This window comes from Pseudopipra pipra, chromosome 2 (genome assembly GCF_036250125.1).
Source record: "Pseudopipra pipra isolate bDixPip1 chromosome 2, bDixPip1.hap1, whole genome shotgun sequence".
In the NCBI taxonomy this organism is placed as follows: Eukaryota; Metazoa; Chordata; class Aves; order Passeriformes; family Pipridae; genus Pseudopipra; species Pseudopipra pipra.
In genome coordinates, this window is record NC_087550.1 from 6,742,433 (window position 1) to 6,760,308 (window position 17,876).

Sequence of the window (17,876 nt, forward strand, 5' to 3'; positions counted from 1 at the left end):
CTCTTGCGGCAGCCAGTGGCAAGTTCACCATAAAGCAAGATCTTAGGGAGGCGGTGGTCCTTCATCCTTGAGACGTGTCCTGCCCAACACAGCCGAGTTCTCAGCAACATGGCCTCAATACTTGTGATTGCTGCTTGTTCTAGAACAGACGTGTTAGTCACATAATCTGACCAGTGGATGTTTAGGATTGTATGGAGGCAGCGTTGATGGAAGCGTTCTAGGAGTCGCAGGTGGTGGTGGTAGATGACCATGATTCAGATCCGTATAAGAGAGTAGACAGCACTATGGCTCTGTAAACACTGATATTGGTACTTTTCTTCAAGTATTTATTTTGCCAAACTCTTTTATGGAGTTTTCCAAAAGCACTGTATGCCTTTGCTAACCTGTTGTCTATCTCTCTGTCAATCTTACCATCCGAGGAGATGAGGCTACTTGGGTAATTAAACTGCTGGACTGATTTGAGCTCTGATTGGCCAATGGTGATGTGGGGATGATGGAAGACTTCCTGAGGTGCCGGTTGATAGAGAACTTCTGTCTTCTTTAAGCTGACTTCCAGCCCAAAGAGCTCAGCAACGTCTGCAAAGCAGGATGTTAAACGCTGCAGAGCTGCTTCTGTGTGGGCGACAAGGGCAGCGTCATCAGCATAGAGCAGCTCCCAGACAAGATTGTTTAAGGTCTTGGTGTGGGCCTTCAGTTGCCTTAGGTTGAAAAGGCTTCCATCAGGACGGTATCAAATGTAGATACCGTCTTGATCATTGAGGTCTGCCATGGCCCTTTGGAGCATCATGCTGAAAAGTGCAGTTATAAGGATGGAATATTTGATATCAGTCAATAAATATCCCTAACTCAAGACAAGCTATAGTAAAAGCAATTAAAAATACTTATTTGGCAAGTTAGGGAGATTTATCAGGAGATAATCACCAGAAGTGCAAACTGTGCTTAATCAAGCTGTCTCTAGAAACTACAAAGATTGTTTTTATCAGTCTGTTTAGGTGCTTATTTAATCCTCATGGCCAGGAGCTCAGTCTTTATTCTTTGTATGTCCTTAGATCTCAGATATTGGAAAGACCATTTCACTGAGGTCCCTGAATTCCATTTTACGTAACATTCATCTAATCCTTCCTAGAAGTATCTGCTTATGTTAGAAAATAACAGTGTTACAGTGAACTGATCTCCATTCTAGGCTGGAAATGACAGCATGGCAGTTCTCTAAACGATTTTTTTATAAATTCTTCACATTTAAAATAAAACTGTTCTTAAATATCAAAAAAAAAAAAAAGAGCTATGAAAAGAAAAGAGCTGCACCAAAAGCATCTTTCCTGAAATGAAAATCTGTAATTAAAAATTTCCAGACAAAGTTCTGTAACAATTACAGCAAAGTTGAAAAATATTGATAGCCAAGTAGCAAGAAGCCATTCATACACAGACCATAATAAAATAACTTCTGAAGTGTTGAAAGTATTTGCATAATTGTTTTAGAGTGTATTTTATTTCTCTCTGTTTGTTAAAGGTTTTGTTTAGTACACATCAGAAATTAAATTTCAGTTGTAGGACAGCTATGAAAGCTCTTAGAGTTTTACAATGAAGAGGAGTTTTCTACATTGCCAGTTTAAGAAAAATATATCAATGACTGGTTTTTGTATTTTAGATGCTACCTGTATGTTACTGCTCGAAAGGACACAGAAGTAGCTTCTTACTGGCCATGAATCTTTTGCTCCATGACTTTTCATGCAGGTTTCTTGTCAGCTCTTTGGCCAGTTACTATGGGATTAAAATGCTACTAACAATTTTATGTTCCTGTGTGCACCAAAGTGAGAAAAACTTCTTAGTCTGATTCTCTCTTCTCTCAGTATTTTCTTCAGATAAATTCAATTTGATGCAACCCATGTAAGTATTGCTTTTCTAGTGGAACGTGGATTCCAGGAGGTTGCAAGATGAGGATGTTACAATGAGAAGTCTCACCTCCTAGAAGGAGATTATGCTGATAAGCTTTTAGACCCTGTTGTAACCACATTAAATGAGTCACCAAATCCTTTCTGAGGACAGGATTGTTCAGACTGACAGGAATGCTAAGTGACATTAGCTTTTCATTGTCATATTGTGTGTAGGTGGCCAAATTCAATTATGGTTATTAGAAAAAGTGAATTTACATACATTTATGCACAGCTATCTCTGTGATGACAGATTCTATTAGACTGGAACAGAAAAGGGTTTGTTGTCTTTTTTCCCTCACCCATTCCTGGGAGAATGTTGCTGCAGTTCTTCATGCCTGCTGGAGATGGGAGACATATGAGTGGAAAATATCTGAACAGTTTTTTGTTTCATAGTAGCCATACAATTTTAGACGCATAATTTGATTATCTTTTTCTCACTTTTGCAAGTTCAAACACTCTGCCAAAAAAAATGGTAATGGAAATTAGTAAGTACACTTATTGTGCTAGAGGGGTCTATCTTGCAGTCAGGAGAAGTGAACTCATCTCCTAAAGGATGAAGGTTTTCTCTTCCCACATGAGTTGTCTAATGCACACAAAACCCTGCCTCCCCATATCCATGCATCACCATATTTCCTCTCTCTTCCTCCAAGCAACAGGAAAAAAAAATTTAATATTTAAAAAAATCCCAGCATAGTATAAAACAGGTTTAAATGCATGCATTGGTACAAAATTGTTTATTCCCACTAGGAGGGCCGTTTGTTTCAAAACAAATGTTGCAGTTACTTCAATCTGAGGCTCCAAATCACCCTCATTAGAGTCTCTTGTCAAGGAGAGATTTTGTTTGTTTTTATATTAGAACTGTAAAAGTTACATTGGCCTTTTACACAGCCTTTCATTTTAAAGTTATTTGTTGTGTACAACCTGCTAAATAGAAAATGAAGTTCCTTGAGTTGATGTAGCTTATTTGCAGTTCAAATCAGACTATTGTCTCCACAAGCAGATGCTGTTTGAAACTCAGCTATTTATGAGATGATTGTATTTTATTTTAAAAGGTATTTTGCCCTGAGATTATTTTGGTTTTATATCAGTAAAGCAGGTCCTTTCTTCACATACTTGCCATATATACTCTTAATATTAAATCTAAGCTCTCATGATGTCTTATAGGGAAAGGAAGAGATCTGCCCCAGAATGGCATTTCTGCCATATGTGGTGGTCATTTATGAGGTCTCTTTCACTACTTCAACCACATTACAGCTCAGCTTCTTAGTGCCTCACAAGTCAGGCAAAACTGTCTCCAGTTCTCCACACCAGGGCTCTATCAGATCAGCAAGTCTTACGCACCCAGCAGGTAATTCTGGATTGTAAATTTTACATAGGAGATATCCATGAACATTAGTTTAGCTTAGCAGCAGTCACCTATTGGATTCCTGTTATTCCTGAGAACCTATTTTGTCCATTATTCCACTAATTTATGTTAGTTTATCAGTCTATGCCATGGATAAGTCTTCCTGTATGCTTTCATTTCTCCTAGATATTGATGAATGTGCTGAAAATATTTGTGCTCAACTCTGTGTAAACTCTCCAGGAAGTTACAGCTGCTATTGTGATGGCAAGAAAGGGTTCAAGCTCTCCAAGGACACGAAGAATTGTGAGGTAAGACTGTGCTATGCAAAATTCCATGTGGGAAATCACAAAATTGGGTATTTCTTGATGACAGGATAAATTAGATTAAGGCAAATGGGAAGCTATTTGAGAACAGATTAAAAATTACTGGAGATTCTGATCTATGGTTTGGCTCACAAAGCAGGCCTGGTAGGGATTTGGATGCCATTCAGTTCATAAGTGCTCATTTACAGGAGTCCTGTCAAAATAAACTTGCCTTAGCCAGTCATCTTTATTCTCTGCTGCTTCCAAAATAAGCCTCAGCTTTCTCCTCTCAAACAAGTAATTTCTGTTCAGCCTGCTCCGAGACAGAATGTTCAATTTGTCCATATGTTCCCAAGTTTTCCTTAGACTTCACAGAAGTTTTCATTCACTGTTTCAGAATTACTCTATGCTTTGCCTGTTTGGATTGAAAAAAAAAAAAACCGCACTGGGTTGTTTTCCACAGTTCTCATCTGCCATAGCTTAAGAAAAAGCACTCAGTAATACTTGCCAATCGAAGAACATCCTGCAGCCAAAATTGGCTGTTCTTGCTCAGTTTGAAAATTTACACTTCTTAGTAGCAGAAACTTTGAAACTCCAGAGGATCAGAATTCAAGGATTCAAGTCCAAGGATTTTTTTGTGTTCTCTGTATACTTTGAAAGGTGCAGGCAAGCTGAGACTTGTTATGTGAAGGGAAATCACATGACAAGTGCCAACAAAAAAACCACCTCTAACAGAGTCTAACAAAATTTGGATTAAACTTCAGGAAAAAGATCTGACACGAGTTCTGACATCTGTGTGTTAGATCTTGTTTGTACTTTCTGAAGTTTAGTATCTGAACAACACTTGGCAGTAATTATATTTCATTTTGCTCCTCCTTGAAATGGTAACATGTAATGAGGCTGGAAGATGCTCTTATTTTTAATACTGTAGTTCAAATGTTTAATTTGATAGAGATTAATTCTCTATCTGGAAGTTAATTTCATGCCTTTTAATTGGGGAAAAAGAAAGTTTAATCAGCTGAAAATAAATATAGTCTAAAGACTAGTGATACCGGCAGGCTTAAAATGAAGTAGCCATAAAATTCAAGATGAGCACCTCTACATTTAATGGAACTGCTGCATTGGAAATACAGAAGTCAAAGTTTGGGAACTGCATCGATAACTTTTACAGGAGTACAGCATTTCTTGAGAACAGAAAAGTTCTCACACCTATTCTTGATCATTCTGTTCTGTAGTACTACTATTCTGCCATCATATAGAAGAGAGTCATGGGGCGTTTTGAGGGATAAGGTTAGATCCAGATGACTTTTAGACTCCTACTATGAGACTTTTTTAGACTCCTCAGTGAGGCAGGTACTTTAAACCCCATTCTGGGACAGTCTTCCCACCTCTCTCCACACACAGAGCCTGATTTCCTGAACCTGAAGGAATCAGTGTTTTACTTTTAAATGAAATCGTACATATTACTTAAGTACAAAATTACACTTTCAGAAGATAAGTCAATAGTGCCTTAGAATGGATACCTGACATTTCTTTACTGAATATTTTCCTAGTTTAAACTTGCACCACACAAAATAGATATTATTCCTGAATAGAAACATCTTCATTTAAAACATCAAGTGGATGAATACCTGAAGGAATAAGCACAATTTCCCCCCTGCCATTGCAACTATGATTACTCACATTGACTTTGGCAAGAGCATTAGGGTTAATCCCAGTTTTACATACTGTTTGTAGTTGCCACAAATACTTAGAATTTTTTACACTTTCCCTGATAATGTAGTCTTAAGAGGTTCATAGTCCCACTATCAATCCTCAGAAATATTAATTCAGTGCTATTCAGTAGGAATTGTGGTGTTGCTTTTGTCAACATTCCTTTCCAGAGCTCAAATAGGACAAGTACGTTTAAGGAACAGCCAAGACAGAAACATTTTCTTTTAATCTGTTACTTAATCCACTTGTAAATTGTTACTTTTTATTCCAGGTAAATGATTCTAGTAGTACTAGAGATCATTCAGCTATGAGTAACTGTAAATCAGTATTGATAAAGAAAATAAAATCACCTTTTAATTTTTTAATGCAGTCTTCTCAAGACACTGCTCTGACCCATTCCCTTCTAACACCTGATCAGGTTTAGATTCTACAGAACTTCAATAATGGAGCTTGGCAGGACCCCCAGTATGTGGGTGTCAAACATCCCTGATGAAAGGAAAGCACCTTATGGAAGATTTGAATTCTTAATTAAAATACTAAATATTTAAATAGTAGTTTTGATCCACCAGAACTGTGTTCCAACCTGTGTTATCCTCCAGCAGTTTAAATAATGGACATTTCAAGCAAAAGCAAAACCACACCACTTCATTTGTACATAGGTATTCAAGTTTTAAAAAGCCCAAAAAAACAGAGGTAAGCCATTCTTTAAAAAAGTACAGGCCAACAGCCAACAGGAGTTGCTTCATAAGCTATCACAATGCATTAACAGTTTTTTTTCTCTGCCATTTTCAGTCTATTACTGAGTGTATCCCACTGAACCTCGAAAAGAATTATGAACTGCTTTATCTGGCAGAGCAATTCATAGGAATTCCCGTCCTCTACTTAAAGTTTAAATTGCCAAATGTCACAAGGTAAGCATTTATTGTTTATAAAAGTGTGCATTGAAATTATGGACATCTGTGTTCATTAAGGGTTTAGAAAGAGTGCATTGCATGCATAAATTATATCGCCACCTCCACAGTGGTTAAGATACCTTTGTATAAAGAATGAATTAACTCGGGTTTCTACGTACGTCTGTGAATAACAAAGTTGAAGTCTTCAGGCAATTACCAGTGCTGCTGTAAGGGAGAGGGGTATGGGCTGGGAGAAGGAGTTCACAGAGATCCAGAACTGAATGGTGAAAAGGGAAGAGGATTGAGGGCCGTAAGTTTAATAGGCAGTGGGTCCTCTTGGTTTGTGGAGAAGAGAGCAAAAAGATTGTGGCTTTCTCATGACAGAAGCTTCCTCTGGAAGAAACAGCAGGGGCTGGGGAAGGAGGGAGGTGGTGATACAGATACAGGAAGGCATTTAAAATTATCAACAGAAAATTCAGAGATTATAGGAAAATAAATACTGTACAGCTCCTAGTTGTATATGGGAATGCCTTCAGTTTGGATGTTGCTGCTACTTCACATTGCTCTGGGTAGAAGCTGTGACACGCTCTGCATATACTGCTGAGAAACAAAAGCAAGCCAGTGCTTCCTTTTGCAGTGTGTTCCAAGGACAGCACCTTGTCTAGAGATTTTCTTTACAGCTGTCAGAGCAATTGTTAGTGCGGGTGACCCCTTTATTACTTGTGGACTTCTCTGCTGCAGCAGCTGAAATTGCAGCTTGACTTCCTGACAGAACAATTTGAAGGTAACAGCAGCAGCAGCTCTTGAGCTGGTGATCCCCAGAGCCTTACAGAAGGACATAAATACTGAGAACTTCTTCCTGTGCCGCTGTTCCAGGTTGGCCAGGCATTAATGCTGTCCTGGAAGACCTTTCTGAGGTGATAAATGTTTGAAGGTGTCCTACTAATGCCTGTGTAAATACACGACGGTTCTCGGTGCGGGTCTGGTGGGGCAGCTCCATCTGGTGGACAAGGAACAGCACTGCGAGTGAAAGCCACCCAAATTAATTACAGATGCTTTCAGCAAGTCCTGATTTCCAAATGCTTTGCTTTCCCCTTTCATCTTTAATCTATTTTATCCATTCCCAAAGCTTCAGGAGATACAGTTTTTTACTATACTTCTGCTCTCTTCTCTTGCACTGTACAGGTTCTATAATGCAAACTCTCATTTTGCTACATATACACGTTCTGCCAAGATCCAGATAACAAACCCTCAAAAATTAGAGAAAAGCATATAAAAGGCAGCATAACCAAAGCAAATTGCCAGTTTACAATCGTTGTAGGACAACACTTGGCAACCCTTGTTGTACTGAAGCACATCATTGCTCATATATTTTGTCTGCATCACATCTCCACAAAACACAATGGGAATATTACATCCATCTTATTCAAGAGAGTGGGATATCCTTCACATGTAAAGCTCATAGTGGATTTGGGAACTGAATCAAGGTTCTTTCAAATCCCAGCTCAGCCTGTTAATCTGGAAACTTTTCACTGGATTTGGGTAAACAAGGCTCACATTACATTCTGCTTTTGACTAATTCTATGCAAATATCACAACTCCTCAGCTGCAGAGATACCAAAAGGTTAATATCTGTGAACTTTTTTTAACCCTGGTAATGGGTTATTGTAGGCTGTACAGTATTTCATGTTTCCTGTCTTCTTATTAAGATTCCTTCTTCACAACTCAGATTTACAGCAGAGTTTGATTTTCGGACATATGATGCAGAGGGAGTTATCCTGTATGCCGAATCCCTTGACAATTCAGCATGGATATTGCTGGCTCTTCGTGATGGGAAGATTGAAGTTCAGTTCAAGAATGAATTTGGAACAAAAGTCACCAGTGGAGGCAAAGCCATTAATGATGGACTGTGGCATATAGTAAGTTGGGTTTTCTTCTCCCCTTTCCTTCCTTTAACCTACTATGGAAATATTCTGTGTTTATAAGTAAAGTAGGGAGAAACTAAGCAATCAATAAAAGACTAAAAAACATGCACTCACACCCTAGATTTAAAAATCAACCAAGAAATGCACAAGAATGCCTTACATCAGGAAATTGTGTTGCCTATTTACAATCAAGAAAGGCACAATCACCACAAGCTGTCAACATAGCAATTATTCTTTTTGAATATGAAAAAGGAAGTGGCAGAATATTGAAAAGTGTGATTGGATGGTCAAGTTCATAGTTATTAGATACTTTGTGTATAGAGCAAGTTTTACATTTGCTAGACCAAAATCCATTTTGTTCTTCAAGCCTTCCTCTCTTGAGATGAAAGGCGTGGCTCACTTACTCTATCTATAAATAGCTACATTTTTTTGTGTGTATATGTCTAATTATTTGTATCTTATTCTAGATATCAGTTGAAGAACTGGAGCACAGCATCAGTGTAAAAATAGCTAAAGAAGCTGTGATGAGTATTAACAGCCCAGGAACTCTTTTTAAACAGTCCCAGGGTTTCCTGGAAACTAAGGTGTACATTGCAGGATTACCTCGCAAAGTGGGCAATGCTCTTGTTAAGCAGGTAACTAAAATAACAAGACTAATGTTGATTGATACTGTTCTGTTTGTTCAGTTTTGTATTGTTTACTTAAGAGTCACAGAGGAAGCAAGTTTGGCATGGAACCCATTTAGGAAATGAAAATCTGGTTATTAAACCACTGTTTTGAAAATAAGAGCTTTGTGTTCTGTCTTCAGTAAGTTTCAGTTGTAAAAACACAGAGCTTTTGGTCTAATCTTTCAGGATTCTGTAACCTGTTTCCTAATAAAGCTTTAAGATTTCCTAAATCACCACCACTTCTGCTGAGAGGGCATTTTGGAGTGATTCATGTTTATGGTGCTGGCTTTTGGTAGGCTCTGAGTGGGTGCAGAATTTACTGTGCAGGCAGCACAACGAGCTTTCATTTCTACTGGGTTTTATAATAGCCCAGGCTGGTGAAGCCCTATGATTCTTTCAGTCTTCTAACCTCAACAGCTCATGCTGGGGATGGGTTCAATCAAGTTGCAACTGTCTGCCTTGCAGTCCAGGAGCCCTCAAACTAGTTGGCAATCTAAACAGAGGCAAAAGGGAACTGTACACCTTTTTATTTATTTAAAAAAAACCTATTTTTGCTCAAAAGTGAGGCAGAAAGAAAAAGTATGAAACAATACAATGACATCCCCTTATCCAATAGAGAGCAATTCCAGAAATTTCTTTGTGTTTTGGTATAAGAAAAAGATGAAACTTCAAACAAGTAACAGTGCTAGTGATCATTGTCTTTCAGCTACAGAAAAGCTTCCAGCCTTTTGTTCAGGTCACAACATGAGCTTTAAAAGTTGAAGGAGTCTATTTTTGTACAGATCACTGGCATCAAAGTGGGAAATGGTAAATCAAAAATACCTTTGGAAGGCTCAGATACTAAAAGCATGCCTTTTGTTTTCTCCCAGCATCAGTGCTATAGCCTATGGCATTGATAAGACTATTACTAACTACACAGAAGTAAGTTGATATGTAAAATAATGCCTTATTTTTAACATTTTTAAAACAACTTGGAAGGCCAACACCTAATGCTGCAATTCTTCTACAGATTAACCCTCGGTTAGATGGTTGTATTCGTGCCTGGAACCTGATGAATCAGGGACATTCAGGTGTAAAAGAAGTTATTCAAGAAAAACAAAGCAAACACTGTTTAGTATCAGTGGGGAGAGGATCCTTCTACCCTGGCACTGGAATGGCAGCATTTCAGATAAACTATAGTGAGTATGTTTCTATCCTTATATTTGTTTTGCTGGGCTAGTAATGGAACTGATGAATTGTTAAAAGAAAGAAAATAAGAAAGGACACACAAACTAAGCTAAACACCACTGCATCCACCAATGATTCCCTTAGCTTCTGTTAGAAATTTGCTTGAATGAGCATTCTGATCCCAGTAGTGTCATTTATTCAATTTCTGGAGTGCTTTACATTCAGGAGCATATTCTTTATTTGCAAAGGATGGACACTGTTGAACAGCACATTCACTTTACAAAGATTTAATTCTGTCCCCTCTTCATCAGTGGGGAAAACAAAAAGTTGGAGATCTAGAAAAGGATCACTGACAGATTTGTATATGCAGTTTTGCTCCTCAACAAACATCCTGTCTTGAGACTGTAAGTGCATCTCTTGCTGCTTCCTGAACCCAGAACTTCCTTACCTGACCTCCTGCCTTAACTTTAAAATTTGCAATCCAGAATCTCCTTGTGCACACTTGAAAGCCCAAATCTCTTGGGCATTGTCCCAAATCCTGTTGTCATTATACTCTTTCCCATCCCAAATGGTGTGCTACCCTTCAGCCCCAATAGTTTTCATCCCAGAACTTGCTGTTCTCTCACAGTTTTAAATTCCCTAGCACACTTAAAAAGATTTCTCCAGCATTTTATATTCTGTGCTTCCAACCAACTTATGTCAGTTTCCTATGCCACCCAAGTTGTAAATGTAAAAGGGTGTGAGAACTGCCAGTTTTTCTTGGCTGTAGTTTATGGGTAAATTCTTTTTTTGGATTTAATTTTGAACTGACCTCTAATGAATGTGGCACCTATTCCGTTCCGTGTTAGAATGGAGAAGGTAGCAAAAAAAACCCACCAAAAAACCCAAAACCAAACCAAACCAAACCAAAACCACCCCAAAAAAACCAAAACAAACACTCCAAAATTTCATAAGCACAGAAGATCCAGGATTAAAAGTTAGGTAGGTTTTGTTTTGGTTTTTTTTTTGCTTGGGTTTCTTTAGACTTACAGTTCTTTTTATAAGTTCCAGAGTTCACTGTTTTTTTTTCTCGAGATTAATACTAATTTTTCCATAGTGGGCAGGAGATTAAATACTAATTTTTAACACTGTATTCATTTTTCATTACCAGATGGATTTATTAATTTCTGTTATTCTTTTTAAAACAGATAACCTTGACAGTGCTGAAGATTGGCTAATAAATGTGACTCTGAGTATTCGCTCATCCACAGACACTGGTGTTATGTTTGCCTTGGTTTCTAATGAAACAGTGCCTCTTGCATTGTCCATAGTGGACTCTAACTCCTCTGACTCACAGGTGATCTTACAATTATCATAGCAATTAACTGCATATAAGTCTCACATCTCGGTTTTGTCTCACTGAAATTACTGCCCCATTTGTGAAAAATCAAGCTACAAAAGCCACTCACATATACTTGCATGGTAGCCTTACTTAATATTTTGAAAAGGATTTATATCATATAACGATGTGCAGAAAATATATTTCTATCAGAAAATATATTTCTATTAATGACTGATTAATGTGTATTAATATATTTCTGTTAATGAAAATATAATTGTATTAATTATGTCCGCTACATTACATTATGTAATCTTATGTAAGATCCCTTATATCATGATTTCTTTAATCTTTCCTTCTTTAGCCTTTCCTTCCAAATGCACGAAGCAGAAAGGGGAATATAACAGTAGCGGAATGATGATGATATAGTAATGGCATCGTGTTAGTTTGAATTCATAAACAGATTTTGTTGTCCTTAAGTTTCCATTGACATCCATTTACATCATCTAGAGCTGTACCTTGAACATCCCAAGCTAGATCACGATTATATTCCATGGCTAATCCATGCTTCTGCCCTAAATAAGACCCTATAGTGAACACTTGGTTACCTTTAAAACTGTAGCGGTACTACTTTTGCCTGTAAGTGAAACGGGATTTCACCTCAGAACCATGGCCAAAGATGTTTTACAGTGAACATTCTCACTTACAAATTTAAGAATGGCATTTATCACCAAAAGTGATCAAACACATCAACTTTGGTAACTTTTCCAGGTGAGGGTACCAGTTTTTAATAGGTGAGTCTAATATTTCCTGTTCTTCTACTGTCAAATATAAAGTGCACCAGAACAAAGTATAAGTATGTGTTAAAGTTATACGTGACATCTTTTGTGATCTACCCTTATTCTCTTTAGAAAATCACTGTGACCGTTGGAAACATCACTGTTGCACACCTGGAATCAAAGAAGTTGTGTACCCCCAGAAAGGTGCAGGTTGGACTTCTAGTAACCAAACAGGAACTTGAACTGTCTGTGGATTCACACACAGACAGAAGCAATTCAGAGCACCTGTCTGTCCTGAATCAAGCCATGATGGCAAATGTTGTCACTTACTTGGGTGGGCTGCCAGGTAAATTCTGTTTGTTTTCATTAATTTGTTTATTTGTACAAGCCTGTTTATATTCAGCCTTACTCAAGCTAGGAAAAGCCTACAATTGTAAAAAAAAAAGATGTGCTTCTTGTTTCATCCAGCTTTTAAGGGAACCTGCTTTTCAGCAGTACCATTTTATGGCCCCTTAAAACCTGGGTTTCTCTTTAGATGTTTTTAGTTTGGAAAATGTCTTCATTTTCGAGTTGGGAAGAAATGGGCATTGCATACTTCTGCCACCAGCTGGCACAATTTAGAGACTGCATCACGCATGTGGGAAAACCAGGCATTCATAAGTAATTTAACTGTCAGAAGTGCAGAAGTCAGAAATACAGTTTCAACAATTAAACTCTGGCAATAGATAACTGGAAATCTTTGTGTTGAAACAAAAAATATTTTGTTTAAAGGAAGCTACAAGTGTAGTGCCAGTCTTAAGACATGTACAAGGATTATTTGGTACAGGAATTGTACACATGCTTATCTATAAAGTAGTTTGACTTCGGGGTGAATCGAGAAGTAAAATAGCATTGCCTCAGGGGAGGAATTTTCAAAGCCTAAGATACTGAAACTTGAAAATTGCCAGAGGAAAGATGCCATGGTTACAATGTTACTACTGTTAGAGCCTTTCCATGTCTTCTATTATTTTATGGAGAATGAGTCACAATTCCTAAGAAAATTCCAAGGGTTTGACCAACATGTTTGGAATTGACATCCATTTTACATGTAGGCTGCAGTGTTACAGCACTGCCCCAGATACTCAGCATCTTTATTTTCACCATGTTTTTCTGCAGAAGACAAGGATGTACAGGAGTAAGAAGAGGGAAGGGAGTTATCCATTAGATATGATCTCTTTAGGCATTTCTTCCAAGGTAGTGTATTTTTTGTAGTTCCACCCTCAGACTTGCATGTCAAAATAGAAGGAATGTGTTCAGGGCAGCACTGCAGGTACCACAGCCTGTCTGAGATGGTGGTCCCCTCAAAATCCAGGCCCATGTGTTGTAATTTAATTGTTCTCTACAAGTCTTCACACACTAGTAATCAAGAATGTAACAAGGCACCAATTTCGCCTTGAATTTTGTTGAGTGAATACGCAATATCTTGGAAACCAGATAACCAGGTGAGTTCAATTCAAATGTAATGTGTAGAATGAGAAGAATGCACTAATGGTGCAGTGCTGTCACATACCACAGGAGTGTTTTTGTAATACCTGCCTGCTTTTAAAGGAGAGATGAAGTCAGTATTCACTTAGTAGAGGTGAGTCAGGAGGTTAACTGAGCCATAGCAACTAAGATTCCAGTAATTTCTTAGACCTCTTCATTTTTGGGATATGTATATTATTCTTTCTAGTACATTGCCAGCCACAAAGCAATTGGCTTCTTAAGAGTTAAGATCTTTGGTTTGGGCTGTCCCAAATAGATAAGAAGCAAGTATTAGTTACTTACTGCTCCTTAAAAGTAATCAGTTTTAAAAGGTATCTTCAACATGCAAATTAACAAAACAAACAAAAAACCCCCACCCTCTGTACCAATAAAAAGTTTCTACTTAAAGGTGTCAAAAAACCCCAACAAAACCCCACATGTTATGTGAAGGAGGCTCTTCCACAACAACCTCTGTTACCAAAGAGGGAAAAAGTAGTATAGAAAAACTAGTTCAGGTCCCTCTGTACAGCCATTCTGGCATTTATTCATTCCGGTTCACCTCTGAAAAGCCTCTGGGATTACTGAGCAGTATAAAAAAGGTAGGTAGGGGTCCCCACACTGAGCTACAGTGCACAGAACTGTGTGGTTAAATTGTGCATTTCATGAAGACCATAAGTCCCTCACTTTGATACAACTTTCTTCAAACTAGTAAGTGTTGGGAATATGCCCCTGTTAATTAATTCAGTGGAACCAGTGCAGGCTAAATGAGATTTACACGGTTCTATGTCAGCAGACATGTTATCATCACTGGTGTAAAAAAAAAACCCTAGGACTATTTGTTCAGTACCTCAGCTTACAGCAAAATAAAATCACAAGGAAGCAACATTTGTTCCTCAGATGATCAAGTCTGTCTCCTAAGGAGGAACAGGGTGATTAACATCTGAGAAAAAAGAGATGATGCTTTTGAGATCAGCTTCTGGTCATCCTCATTCTAATTGATGAAGGTGTTTTGTAAGCTTTGTAACCTTGTAAGAATCCAGTTGTACCCTAAGACCTCACAGTAATGCCTGCTTGATTTTGTGCTTAACATGCTGTTTCCTGGAAGCATATCCATAATCTGATGCTGCCAAACAACACCTAAATGAGTAGCAGACAAAGTGAGTCTTTTACAGAGAATTTGAATTTGCAGTAAGGAAGCAGTAAAATGTGAGGTTCCCAGGGGTCCCCAGTTGAGAACTGGCAGTTTTGAATCTAGAGTAGCTTTCTGGCAAGAGCAAGACAGTTCTTTCTGTGACCTCTAAGCCCATAAACATCTGTTTGTGCAGCAGGACAAGAACAGCAGACTCCAGGAAACAAACCACTGGTTCACTGTTGTTAATACAGGAAAAGCTACTATGAAAAATATTCCTGTAGTTCGGTTTCTGGATGAGAATTCTAGTGGATATTTCAAATTTTACTGACCTTTCTCAGCTTTACTAACTTTATCTTGATCTTAAAGAAAACGGGAAAGAACTAAAGTGTTTCCTGACAAATTGCTCTTGTCCAATGACTAAATTTAGTCCCATGTCTAAATAATGAATGGAGAGTGGAGTATTCCCCATGTTTTTCGTAATCTGAAAAATACATATGAATTTGCATGCCTTGGCCTAATAAACTGAATGTGCTTTTGTGCAGATGTTCCTCTGGGTGCTACACCAGTGACTGCTTTTTATAATGGCTGCATGGAGGTGAAGGTCAACAACAGGCAGCTGGATCTGGATGAAGCCATTTCCAAACACAACGACATCAGATCTCACTCGTGCCCACTGATTATGCAGTAACCATTCAGATCTTAATTTAACTTTTTTTTTCCTTTCAGATATAATTCATGTAATTAGTCTCATGCCATAATAAAGCCTGCATTGTTTTATGCAAGATGTGCCAGGGAAATAGTGTGTTTTTCCTCCTTTTTATATAGAATGGAAGAAAAATCCCCTCTCTGTTCAGAGGTAAAGAGACAATGAAGATGAAAATTCTGTAAAATGTTCCTTTATTCATATCAGTGGTAAATCTTAAAGCTGGATTTATCTTCCATGTTCATACTATGTCCTTGGCATATTTAGCTTGGAGAGAAAGCTTAGGAATTTCCGTTTAGAAACAATTTTACTTTTCATTTTTCATGTATCATCACAAAGTTACAAGTTGAAAATCATTTCAATGTATTAGAATCTAAACAAAACTTTTCCGAGCATAATGTGCAAAGAAAGATCTCTTCAGGTTTTGTAATATGAGCTTTTGGTAAAGGAAAAAAATATCCTGGAATCCATAGCCCAAGCTCTCCGTGAATATGTTTACAAGTTGTATTTATACTGGTAAAGCAACTTCAAAATGGAAATCTTTAAGTAGCTCAATTTTTGAAAATATCTTTTGTTATACTGTGCCAGCTTTAATTCTTCTGTCTTTAGAACCCAGCTTTAGATTTTTTTTTAAAGAGTTTTGGATCAGCTTAGGTAATTTAATTTAAAGTGGGTTAAAATACACCTAGGCAGTTTTGGAAAGTAGAGGAAGTGGCTTGAAGGAAGGAGCTCTAGTCTTCATCACAGGACATCAAACTGAAATTTGCCAAGTGAAACTGAGAAATTGTGGCAAATATTTCTTCTATTCAGGACAGATCCAGCACTTCTCAACATAAGCATAGTCTGATGGTCCATCATATTCTCTTCATTTAGGTGAACCTTGCATTCACGGAGCTCCAGCATAGATTTATTTGTGAGCTGTGTTTCTGACATCCTTAAAAGCCCAAGTTTTGCTGGTAACATCAGAAAGTAAAGTCATATTCTGCTCAGCCAACTTTAATATACCAGCAGGTAATTAGAAAAGTATTGCTTTCCTCAGGTGTGCCAACTTCAGACACTCCTAATAATTTTTTAACATCCTTTGAGTGTTCTTTCCACTTCCAACCTCATTTTCACACAACCACAAGCCTCCCTATGCAGCTCACCTAGTGGTTTTGTTAACCCCAAACCAAATAAATAGCAAGAGAATTGCTGTGAGCTATGGATGTGCACTCTCATCCATCAACCAGAGACATTTATCTGCCAGTATGCTTGACCTGAGGTTTGCTTTCGACACTTGAGACACTGAAGTGGAAATACATGTACAGAAGGATGGATTGTGACAATATTCATTGTGAGGGTTGCCTTTCTCCAGAGATATTCTGAGTGACATTAGTGAGGTTTCTTCCATTGTGGAATGCTAACCTTAATACATCAGTATTGCAGAATCTGTGCCCATCTTTCAACATTATTGCTCTGTCTGAAGTTATTGTTAAACTTCACTTCCCACTTGTGACATGTAAGACAGGATTTGCTCCAGCTTTCACACCAGTACAGCCTCTGAATCTGTCCAAGCACTGGTTCATATGTAGCTGCTGACACCCCAGGGCTACTTGCCACTAAACTACTAGTTTTTTTCACTTTCTAGGATGGTAAAACAAGCTTTGATTTCTCCTGACTCCGTGGAGGGGAGATAACTTCAGGAGAATATCCTTCCCTGCTCTCTCACCATCCCAGCACACACTTTCTTCACGTGGGCCCAAGCCGAAAAATAACTTGGCTGAAGTAAGCAGGTTTTGCAAGCAAGGCAGAGCTGAATTGGAACTTTTGACATCAAATGTGGCCACTTCGTTTATGGTATCTCAGCAGCACCCATTAATTCTGGGAGGCTCTTCGGTCAGGCTCTGCCTTGCACAACAAACACAGGAAGTATGAGATGAGGGACGCAAAGTGTCAGCAATGTTCTAAATGCTTATGCTGGCGTGGGAACAGAAGAAAAGGTTGGGGGTTTTGGGGTTTTTTTTGCTGTTGTTTGGTTGGTTTTTTAGGTTTTGTTTGTTTAAAAGTAATAAATTGTATAGAAATGAAAGAAAAAAATCACTTTCTCACACAGACTGTTTCTCTTTGTTTTCATGGAATAATATCTTAGGGTTTTGTAGTTACAATGCACTTCTTTTTTTAAATGTAAAAGTGCCTCCCTATTGTAAGAATTAAATAAAGCAGCATTTGCAAGTTTCTATTCATTTTAAGTTGTATTTGCATATCTTTGTTCATTTTCACTGTGCAAAACTTGTTCTGGTGGTCAAGTGGCTCAGTCAGGAGATTGTGATCATCTTCAGCATCAAAAGAGGTGGCTCAAATTAATATGCTCTCCAAATAGACATCCATGCTCTCTAGATAAATTTTTAAGCTTTAATATTGCCTGAGGAAATTAAGCTTTCCTTAAAACTACATATGGAGAAAAAGATGAGGGAAAGTAACCAAATTCCTGTATTTTCTCCTTCATCAGATGTAT

At 37.9% G+C, this 17,876-nt stretch overlaps 1 protein-coding gene across 2 annotated transcripts in view; it reads left to right on the forward strand.

Annotated features, from left to right (window-relative positions):
• Nucleotides 1-17,610, forward strand: part of PROS1 (protein S) — a 29,639-nt gene extending 12,029 nt beyond the window's left edge. For both annotated transcript variants that reach the window (XM_064643734.1, XM_064643736.1), the window contains exons 8-15: nt 3,466-3,587; nt 6,087-6,205; nt 7,917-8,106; nt 8,580-8,747; nt 9,790-9,958; nt 11,135-11,283; nt 12,177-12,390; nt 15,222-17,610. In XM_064643734.1, the coding sequence (XP_064499804.1) occupies nt 3,466-3,587; nt 6,087-6,205; nt 7,917-8,106; nt 8,580-8,747; nt 9,790-9,958; nt 11,135-11,283; nt 12,177-12,390; nt 15,222-15,367 (1,277 nt within the window). In that variant the 3' untranslated portion in view covers nt 15,368-17,610. The remainder of the gene's footprint in view (nt 1-3,465; nt 3,588-6,086; nt 6,206-7,916; nt 8,107-8,579; nt 8,748-9,789; nt 9,959-11,134; nt 11,284-12,176; nt 12,391-15,221) is intronic.
• The last annotated feature ends 266 nt before the right edge of the window (nt 17,611-17,876 follow it).